The 10,367-nt window shown below is 35.4% G+C and overlaps 1 protein-coding gene across 1 annotated transcript in view; it reads left to right on the top strand.

Moving 5' to 3' along the window:
- Positions 1 to 9,944: 9,944 nt before the first annotated feature.
- LOC115217287 (leucine-rich PPR motif-containing protein, mitochondrial) overlaps positions 9,945 to 10,367 on the top strand; it is a 65,349-nt gene continuing 64,926 nt past the window's right edge. The window contains exon 1 of the mRNA XM_029786930.2: positions 9,945 to 10,084. Within this exon, the coding sequence (XP_029642790.1) occupies positions 9,945 to 10,084 (140 nt within the window). The remainder of the gene's footprint in view (positions 10,085 to 10,367) is intronic.

Genomic DNA, 10,367 nt, shown 5'->3' with positions numbered 1-10,367 from the left:
ATTATGGCTCGATTTTGTGAAGGGCCTCATCACTACCTTGTTGTATAATACGCCATATTTGTTTTGGTTCTTTTTCTTCGCGAGTCCCTGTTCAGTTCAGACGGAGGTATTGCCTTTCCAAATGTCAAGCGACACCTCCTTTCTTTCTCTATTGTTTTTTCTTTTCTTTTTCCTTGGTGGTGATTCTCATATTTAGTAACATAGTTTACGATTTTCTTGTTTTCCCAAAATGAGTACCTTTTTCTTTTTGAAATGGCGAATTGAGTTATAATGAGGCTAATTTCACGCCCTGGTCTGCGGTCTGCCGCTCTGTGATTCTGGTCTTGTGCAGACTGCAGAGTTGACAGAGTCTGCGCTCTTACAAGAAGTAAAAGCTTTTGAAATCACATCTTGAGAGCAGGAAATTGAACTACCAGTCAAAACGATTTCAAAATAAAGGACAAATAGTATAATTTCAAATCTCAATAAAGGACAAGGACAAACAGAGCTGAATAAAGGACTGTCCTTTGAGATAAAGGACGGTTGGCAACCCTATTACGAAGAGATGGGCTCACTTGTAACCAATGGATCCACAAGTGTAGTGTATAAAATTGTCTGAGTGCACAGTGTTCTTAATGGCCAGCGATGGTCTTCTTGTTACAAGTGGACAGTCATCAAGCTTGTATCTATGCACGCATGCATGTATGTATACAGTGCTCCAGATATGACCATCCCATCTTTCCTCTAGACATAGTCTATCCAAAATAGGGGATTCCCAACACTTGAAGTATTTGATCGACTGTAGAATATTTCTGAATACGTTATACAGTATGCCATAGACGTTACACAAAGTGTTTTATAACACAATATTTACTGCAAGCAAAACCGAGAAGTATCCAGGAAAAGTATTAAATATTAATTTAATCAAATGCTTGGAAAATTGTTCTCTAATTAAGCACGTGGTTCCTTTTGATTGTGGCGGTTTATCAATGTAAGGGAGATAACTCTATCCCCAACGCATGAGGCTTGGTTAAAAATCTGAATATGAAATTTTAAAAAAGCTGCATAGATTTCACATTTTTTTTCCTATTTATAATGAAGTTCTTATGTGAGTAAAAGGCTGGAAACCACTGATCCAAGACTACACTATATAATGTGTCCTTTCGTTTTTTAAGCACGTTCAATATAAATATGAAAGAAATTCGGCTGCTATTTCTTGAAGGTGAGTCACTAGATACAGATCAAGCCTCTATGCAAGGTTGATGCATAATTGGAGAATTGAGAAAGAGAAAGGATTCCAAAAACATTCATACAATGCACTTGTTTGCCTAAGCAAAAGCTTGCATATATATATATATATATATATATATATATATATATATATAAATTTTAAACAAAACACCTTTTATCAATTCAAAATGAAAATTAAATTACACCATCTAGAAAATTACATATAATAGAATTATTAAATATAAGATAAAAAATATAACAATGATTAAGTAATCTTATATTTAATATTTCGATTATATGTAATTTTCTAGATGGTGTAATTTAATTTTCATTTTGAATTGATAAAAGGTGTTTTTTTTCTAAGTTATATGTATATATTATATTTTGTGAAATTTGATTTAGTAGTTCTAAATTGAATTTTTTCCTGTAAGTTTGGAATAATATTCCCTCAAATTATTATTATTATATATATATGTTTCTTTACTGCCCACAAGGGGCTAAACATAGAGGGGACAAACAAGGACAGACGAAGGGATTGAGTCGATTATATCGCCCCCAGTGCGAAACTGGTACTTTATTTATCGACCCCAAAATTATTATATATTATTATATATATATACATACATATATATATATATATTATATATATATATATATATATATAATATATATATATATATTATATATATATATATATATATTATATATATATATATAAATTTTAAACAAAACACCTTTTATCAATTCAAAATGAAAATTAAATTACACCATCTAGAAAATTACATATAATAGAATTATTAAATATAAGATAAAAAATATAACAATGATTAAGTAATCTTATATTTAATATTTCGATTATATGTAATTTTCTAGATGGTGTAATTTAATTTTCATTTCGAATTGATAAAAGGTGTTTTTTTTCTAAGTTATATGTATATATTATATTTTGTGAAATTTGATTTAGTAGTTCTAAATTGAATTTTTTCCTGTAAGTTTGGAATAATATTCCCTCAAATTATTATTATTATATATATATGTTTCTTTACTGCCCACAAGGGGCTAAACATAGAGGGGACAAACAAGGACAGACGAAGGGATTGAGTCGATTATATCGCCCCCAGTGCGAAACTGGTACTTTATTTATCGACCCCAAAATTATTATATATTATTATATATATATACATACATATATATATATATATATATATATATATATATATATATATATATATATATATAATATATATATAATAATTGCAGCATGGAAGGTGTTTATAAGCCATTAAGAAACACAAAAACCATTAGATTCACTTATTCTTTTATTTGTTTCAGTCATTTGACTGCAGTCATGCTGGAGCACTGCCTTTAGTTGAGCAAATCGACCACAGGACTTATTCTTTGTAAGCCTAGTACTTATTCTATTGGTCTCTTTTGCCGAACCGCTAAGTTATGGGAACGTAAATACACCACCATCGGTTGTCAAGCGATGTTGGAGGGACAAGCACAGACACACAAACATATACACACACATACATATATACATATATGCAATGGGCTTCTTTCAGTTTCCATCTACCAAATCCATTCACAAGGCTTTGGTCGGCCCGAAGTTATAGAAGATACTTGCCCAAGGTGCTACACAGAGGGAATGAACCCAGAACCACGTGGTTGGTAAGGAAGTTACTCCCGCGCCTATAACTTCAACATTTAAATTTTATTTGCCAAAATATTTTTGTCGCTTTAAGACCGAAACCTGTTCACTGATAAAATTCTGTGCTGCAGATATGTAGATAAGTAATATAAGTGCCATTAAAATTATCAAATTCTAACTGGATAGGTTATCTATAAATGTCAGAAAAAAGTGTGTGTTTTGGTGTTTTAATAAGTAGACCTTTTTTATTCCAAGGGGTTAGTTTTAATATATACATGTTTATGAAGATAAAGGTTTATAAAGGCAGATAAAGAAAGATAAAGCTTTATAAGAATGACGTGATCTGAATTATGTGTTTTGATTTTGTGTTCTCTGTAGATGAGTGAACATCAGAAGAAGCAATCCTTGGGTGGAGATTAGATTTGGGACATGGAAAAGAGTATATGTGTACAAAGATGTACTGTTCTTTTGGGCATATAAGGCACACGGTCATATAAGGTGCATGGATATATAAGGCATATGGGCATATGAGGTGCATGAGCATATAAGGCACACAAGCATATAAGATGGGTATATAAGGTGAATGGACATATAAGACACACAGTCAGATAAGGCACACAGTCATATAAGACACACAATCATATAAGGCACACAGTCATATAAGGCACATGGACATATAAGGCATATAAGGATGTACTGTACTTTCAGGTATATAAGGTGCACAGGTGTATAAGGCATATGGGCATATGAGGTGCATGAGCATATAAGGCACACAAGCATATAAGAACAGTCATATAAGGCACACAGTTATATAAGGCACACAGTCATATAAGGCACACAATCATCTAAGGCACACAGTTATATAAGGCACACAGCATATGAGGCATACAGGCATATAAGGCACATAAGTATATAAGGCACACAGGCATATAAAGTGAACCCCAATTTTGGCAGGCTTAATCTGTGGGAGGAAAAAAACTGCAGCTAACCTGGAATACAGTTAGCTGAATGTTCCATACATTTTTCATGTATAGGAAGACTGAAAATTTAGACTGATGCCCTTTGGTAAGCTGTTATGGTAGGCTAAGTTACAATACTTACTTTAGCTCTATCAAATACCTATTTCTTTACTACCGACAAGGGGCTAAACACAGAGGAGACAAACAAGGACAGACAAACGGATTAAGCCGATTACATTGACCCCTGTGCGTAACTGGTACTTAATTTATCGACCCCAAAAGGATGAAAGGCAAAGTCAACCTTGGCGGAATTTGAACTCAGAACGTAACGGCAGACGAAAAATGGCTACATATTTCGCCCGGCGTGCTAACGTTTCTGCCAGCTCGCCGCCTTATATCACCACTGACTTCCACCACCACCAGTATTATCCATCGTTAATAACACTAACGATGTGTAGCTAAAGCATGACCATCAGCATATAAGGTGTAGGGCAACTTTTAGGAGGAATATTTGGAAAAGAAAATGTGTCTTACATGCCAAAAAATATGGTAATTATCAGTATTACACACACACACACAAACATACATGTACACACACATGCACATACACAAATACGTAATTATTATTACTGGATTTAATGTCCATATCTCATTGCTTGCAGGAAACAAACAGAAGAAAGTTTTCTCTGGTCAGATAGATGCCTCTCCTGTTCTCAAGCATGGCACTATTTCCTCATAACCAGAAAAGTTGTCAAAGAATATCGGAAATGAATGACACTGCTTGTACAACAGTGACACTCATTTACGACTATCACATGATGTCAAGACAAAGGGACACAAAAATACACACATTTGTATGTTCCTATATACATACTTTCTTGTCCATAAAATACAATACATACCTGCATGCATGCATGCATACATATGTAACGGATAAGATTGATTAGTAATGCATGATCCACTACACATACATACATACGTAATTTACATAAGTACGTACATAATACAGTGACCATTTATCAAAGCCATGTGAGTGGATTTGATAAATGGGCTATAACTGAAGACTCTTGCTTAACCCTTTAGTATATAAACTGGCCATATCCGGCCAAAATATTTAATCTGTTTTATGTTCAAACTGACCAGATCCAGGCTCTCACACCTACCTTACAATGTTATTCTACATTAGGTAATTACACCATCAAGATCTTGAAGATATGAGATAATGCATGATTAATTGAAATCAATGTGAATCAATAAGCATTATGTTTGATAGAATAATCAGAACACTAAAGGGTTAAGGCACCATACTGCAGAATTGAACCCAAAACCATGTAGTTGAGAAGCTAACCTCTCAAGCCAATCAGCCTTGTATTATCACCATTTAATGTCTATACTCATACTAGAATGTACAAGGCTTAGTGATTAGGGACATTAGGCTCGTGATCGTGGTTCGATAGCCAGCAGCATGCTGTGTCCTTAAGCAAGATACTTTATTTCTCCACATTATTCCAGTCCACTCAGCTGGCAAAAATGAGTAGTACCTGTAATTCAAAGGGCCAGCCTTGTTACATTCTTTGTAGCACCGGATCTCACTAAGATCTACATTAAGGGTACACGTGTCTGTGGAGTGCTCAACCACTTGCTCGTTAATTTCACAAGCAGACTGTTTTGTTGATCGGATTAACTAGAACACTCCTCGTCGTAACCGACGGAGTGCCAGTTTTTCATGCTGGGATGGGCTGGACGGTGGTTTGGCAGTATCTGCTTTGGAATGGTTTCTATGGCTGGCTACCATTCCTAACACCTACAAACCACAGCTCCTTTGATCATGAGTCTACTGGATTAAACTTCAACGACTGAAATATATTAACCTCTGCTGATTTCGACAATGAGTATTCAGTCGTTCGATCAATTGAACTTCCTGCTAAACCGAATTAGCGGGTAAGTGGTTGAGTATTCCAAAGTCACGTGCACCCTTATCGTAATTCTCAAGTGGAATTGGCATAAAAGTGTTACAAGGCCAAACCTTAAAATTATGGGTACAATTTAACCGACGCGTTCTTCTCAGTCTCCCCCAAACCAGTTTCTCCCAGAAAGCTAGGATCCACTGAAGGTGCCTCGTACTGAAATCGAACACAGAACAACGTGAATGAAAAGTGAGTATCTTAAGCATTTCACTTTATGCAACACAGAAGATCTTCAACGTGATCGTTGAAACCGCAAGAGATATCTTTCAAATCCAGTCAACCTATTATCTTAAGGTCGGAATGTCTTTTGACTGGGTCTGTTTAATCAGGGCAGTCATAGAACTAAAGAATAGCAAGAACAAATCCACTGGTTGGACGACGATATAAATACAGTTATTTCCCTTTACTCGTCTACTCCACAACTTGGAACACGAGCTTGGCTGACAAGAAAATTCACCCTGACTTTTGATTTTAATGGGAAATTCTTTGTTTTACTGTCGATCGAAGTAGAGTTCTTCGAGTTTCATAATGGGAAAATAATCTTTAAGGAATTAATTAGGAATATACTTTAATACTTTTGTAAACATTTTGTTATACTATAAATTCCATACAAAAGTGTCTTTTATCTGTAATCTTGTCCCGACCATGCTGGGACAATGCTTTGAAGAGTTTAGTCGAACAAATCGACCCCAGTAATTTTTTTCTGAGCCTGGTACTTATTCTATCAGTCTCTTTTTGCCGAATCGCCAAGTTATGGGAACGTAAAGAAACCAAGCCAACACTGGTTGTCAAGCTGTGGTGGGAGACAACACAAGCACGAAAACATACATTCTTACATACACACGCGCACGCACACACACACACACATACACAAACACACACACGCACGCACACACACACAAACGCGAGGGTTCTTTGAGTTTCGGTCTGACATATCCACTAACAAGCGGGCCCAGGGCTACAGAAGATGATAATTCCGGATTTAGTTCCACTGCGTGGGAGGGAGTAAACCCGGAACCATGTACCTGAGAAGCAGACTTCTTACTATACTAGCCACGCCTAGTTTTAATTCTGTTCAAAAAGTCAAGGGAATCTACGCACTTTGCAGAAAATTTCGGTGTTCAGAATTAAAAATAAAAATTAAAAAAACAAAACTCAGTAAAATGACCTCTGAGAAAGAGCTCTTCTCGTTACTCTCTCCCGAAGCGCGAACTAACAATGGTATCTTTACGAAGTCTTTCGACGTGCTAAAAACAAAAATCCTAGCCATCGTAAAAATAGAAGTAAACATATCTTTATATATAAAAGTCAAGTTGTGTGTCTGTCTCCTGCGATTTAGATTCCTAACTATTCCCACATTTTGCGGTGCAGTTTAACCAAAACCGGGTATCTTATAGTCGTGATTCATATCAAGCCCTTCTGGGTATTAGCGCGCGTCTACGATGAGTCTACGATTTAAAAAAAATTTACCATAATTTTTTTCCATTTTAATGCATTTTTTCGCTATTATATAAGGGAAGTAACTCTCTAAAACTGTCTACGATGAGTCAACGATTTAAAAAAAATTTACCATAATTTTTTTTCCATTTTTAATACATTTTTTTGCTATATTTGGGCTATAACTCTCTAAAAATGCTTATATAGTTATTTCCCTTACAAACCCGAGCAACGCCGGGCGATACTGCTAGTATATATATATATATATATATATATATATATATATATATGTTAATAAAATAGAATATATGCATATATATAAACATATATGTACGTACCTACCTCTACATGTACATATACACGCATATATGTGTACAGGACACCAAAAAGACGTCGAACACATAGAGAGACGAAACACATAGACATAAACCAAGGAACAAGACAAGCAAAAAAAAAAAAAAAGGGAGAGATACAGGACAATAAGCACAACGAAAAATCCCCTTCTTCAGTCGCTAAGATTTCATCTACTAAACGTTTCGAAGGATATATATATATATATATATATATATATATATTATATATATATATATATATATATAAGGTTACCTGAGTTAGAGGTTAATTTAAAGAAAAGATAAAATAGCAACAACATAGACGAACTACAATTGATGCAAAAAGAAGATAGCATTGTGCATTTGTTTCTGTCGCAATAGACGTCATCAGCACAGTAATTGTTCAATCACGACTGATTATAATTCTGAGTGGCTGTGTGGTAAGTAGCTTGCTTACCAACCACATGGTTCCGGGTTCAGTCCCACTGCGTGGCATCTTGGGCAAGTGTCTTCTGCTATAGCCCCGGGCCGACCAATGCCTTGTGAGTGGATTTGGTAGACGGAAACTGAAAGAAGCCTGTCGTATATATGTATATATATATGTATGTGTGTGTGTTTGTGTGTCTGTGTTTGTCCCCTTAGCATTGCTTGACAACCGATGCTGGTGTGTTTACGTCCCCGTCACTTAGCGGTTCGGCAGAAGAGACCGATAGAATAAGTACTGGGCTTACAAAGAAAAAGTTCCGGGGTCGATTTGCTCGACTAAAGGCGGTGCTCCAGCATGGCCGCAGTCAAATGACTGAAACAAGTAAAAGAGAGATATTGGGTTCTAACATTTGCACAAGATCTGACTTTCGAGGGTCAGGGGAGATCTGAAGGATATTTCCTGCAAAAATTCTTGCACATTTAGCTTATCATTTAACTGTGATTCTTAATTTTTAACATCGCGACCTATCTGGACAAAACTACACCCACTTTTCTTTTGAATATAATTTTTTTTAAATCGACCCCGCCTCCTTTATAAATATTTAAAGAAAACGAATAACATGTGCTTAACATTTGCTAATTTGTTCAGAAATATTCCTCAGTTTTGTTTGCAGTAACTATTGTGCTGCACCTCAGATGATTTATATTCACGAACATTTTAACTTTTTGTCAGTATTTTCAGAAGTAAAATTATATCCTGGTGTGATATGTAAGCCTGGGGAAAGTGTGTGTGTACCTTTATTTCTTTTTTACTCATTTCCCCCCCATGTGAATGACAACGAAAGAAACAATATCTGTATTCGCAACCCTTTCAGAATTATACTTTATTTCTTCACTACCCAGTGCGTAACTGGTACTTATTTAATCGACCCCGAAAGAATGAAAGGTAAAGTCGACCTCGGCGGAATTTGAACTCAGAACGTAGCGGCAGATGAAATACCTATTTATTTACTACCCACAAGGGGGTAAACACAGAGGAGACAAACAAACGGATAAAGTCGATTATATCGACCCCAGTGCGTAACTGGTACTTATTTAATCGACTCCCGAAAGGATGAAAGGTAAAGTCGACCTCGGCGGAATTTGAACTCAGAACGTAATGGCAGACGAAATACGGCTACGCATTTCACCCCGCGTGCTAACGTTTCTGCCAGCTCTCAGCCTTAACCCTTTCAGAATTATACCACGACCTATAATTTGGGATTAGTGCTTTATTAGAGGAATATTCTTTACTATGCACGTTCCTAATCTGTTGGGTCTATGTGAAAGTCATTTTTATGCAGTCTAAACAAAATGAAGAGTGTATATTACTATTAATTACACTAATTTTTGGTCATTTTTAATATTTACATTTGTAAATCGTGATTAATAATGTTAGTTATGTAAATAATCAAGACAGAAACTTATTAATAAATTGCCTTTTCTTCATTAAAAAATTACTAAGTATTTGATTAAAGTGAGTTTTTTTTTCTTAAGCGTTTACTGTAGTCGCACAAATCTCAGTTTTTGTTGTGATTAAATCGACTCTAATTCTCTACTAGTTATTTTACATTATCTTCTTATTCTGAAGGCCGAAAGCCAACTAAATTGACTGCAGAGTGATTTGAACACAAAACGTGAAGGAACGTAAATAATAACGCAAAACATGTGTCCGGCGTATTACCGGTTGTGTTAAACTGCCCGACTTATTTCCCTAAAAATCAGGTTAATAGGCTGAAGAATTTTCATCTTATAAAGATATTTCGTCTTTTTTCTATTTAAAAAAATAATAAAATGGTAAATAAGAGCAAAAATATTTCCGATAGAGTGTTTATACAGTTAATCCGACCGGAACATTTGCAAGGCAGGTACATAGTTTGTGAATGTCATTGCCCTTCATTTAGAGGGCGACCACTTCTACAACATGGCATCGTTGGTGCGAGCTGCTCGGATCTGCAGAATCTTACCATCTTTTACTTCACATTTCACCAGACAATCGCCTCTCACCAGAAGTGTCTGTTTGGAAAGACAAACATGTTTTCCAAAAAATCCAGCCATATTCAGGTAAACTTAGTCGAGATTTGAACACGCGCACATACATACGTACAGGTGTAGGGATCGTTAATTTAGAAGGGCACACGCTAGATTCCCTTAAAAATGAAAGCATTTACGCATTCAAAAGTAGCTTGTATAGTAAATGTTAAATAACATTCAAGTAAATTTACTTGAGATTTGAATATACACACACGTCTATATATACATCTAGTGATAATTAATTGGGAAGGGTCCATTGAGTGGTATAAAAAGCATGTGCGCATCTAAATAGCTTCTTTACCGGCAAATGTTA

This window comes from Octopus sinensis, linkage group LG11, assembly GCF_006345805.1.
Source record: "Octopus sinensis linkage group LG11, ASM634580v1, whole genome shotgun sequence".
Classification (NCBI taxonomy): Eukaryota; Metazoa; Mollusca; class Cephalopoda; order Octopoda; family Octopodidae; genus Octopus; species Octopus sinensis.
The sequence above is the reverse complement of the archived record's forward strand: the minus strand, read 5'-3'. Positions and strand labels throughout refer to the sequence as shown.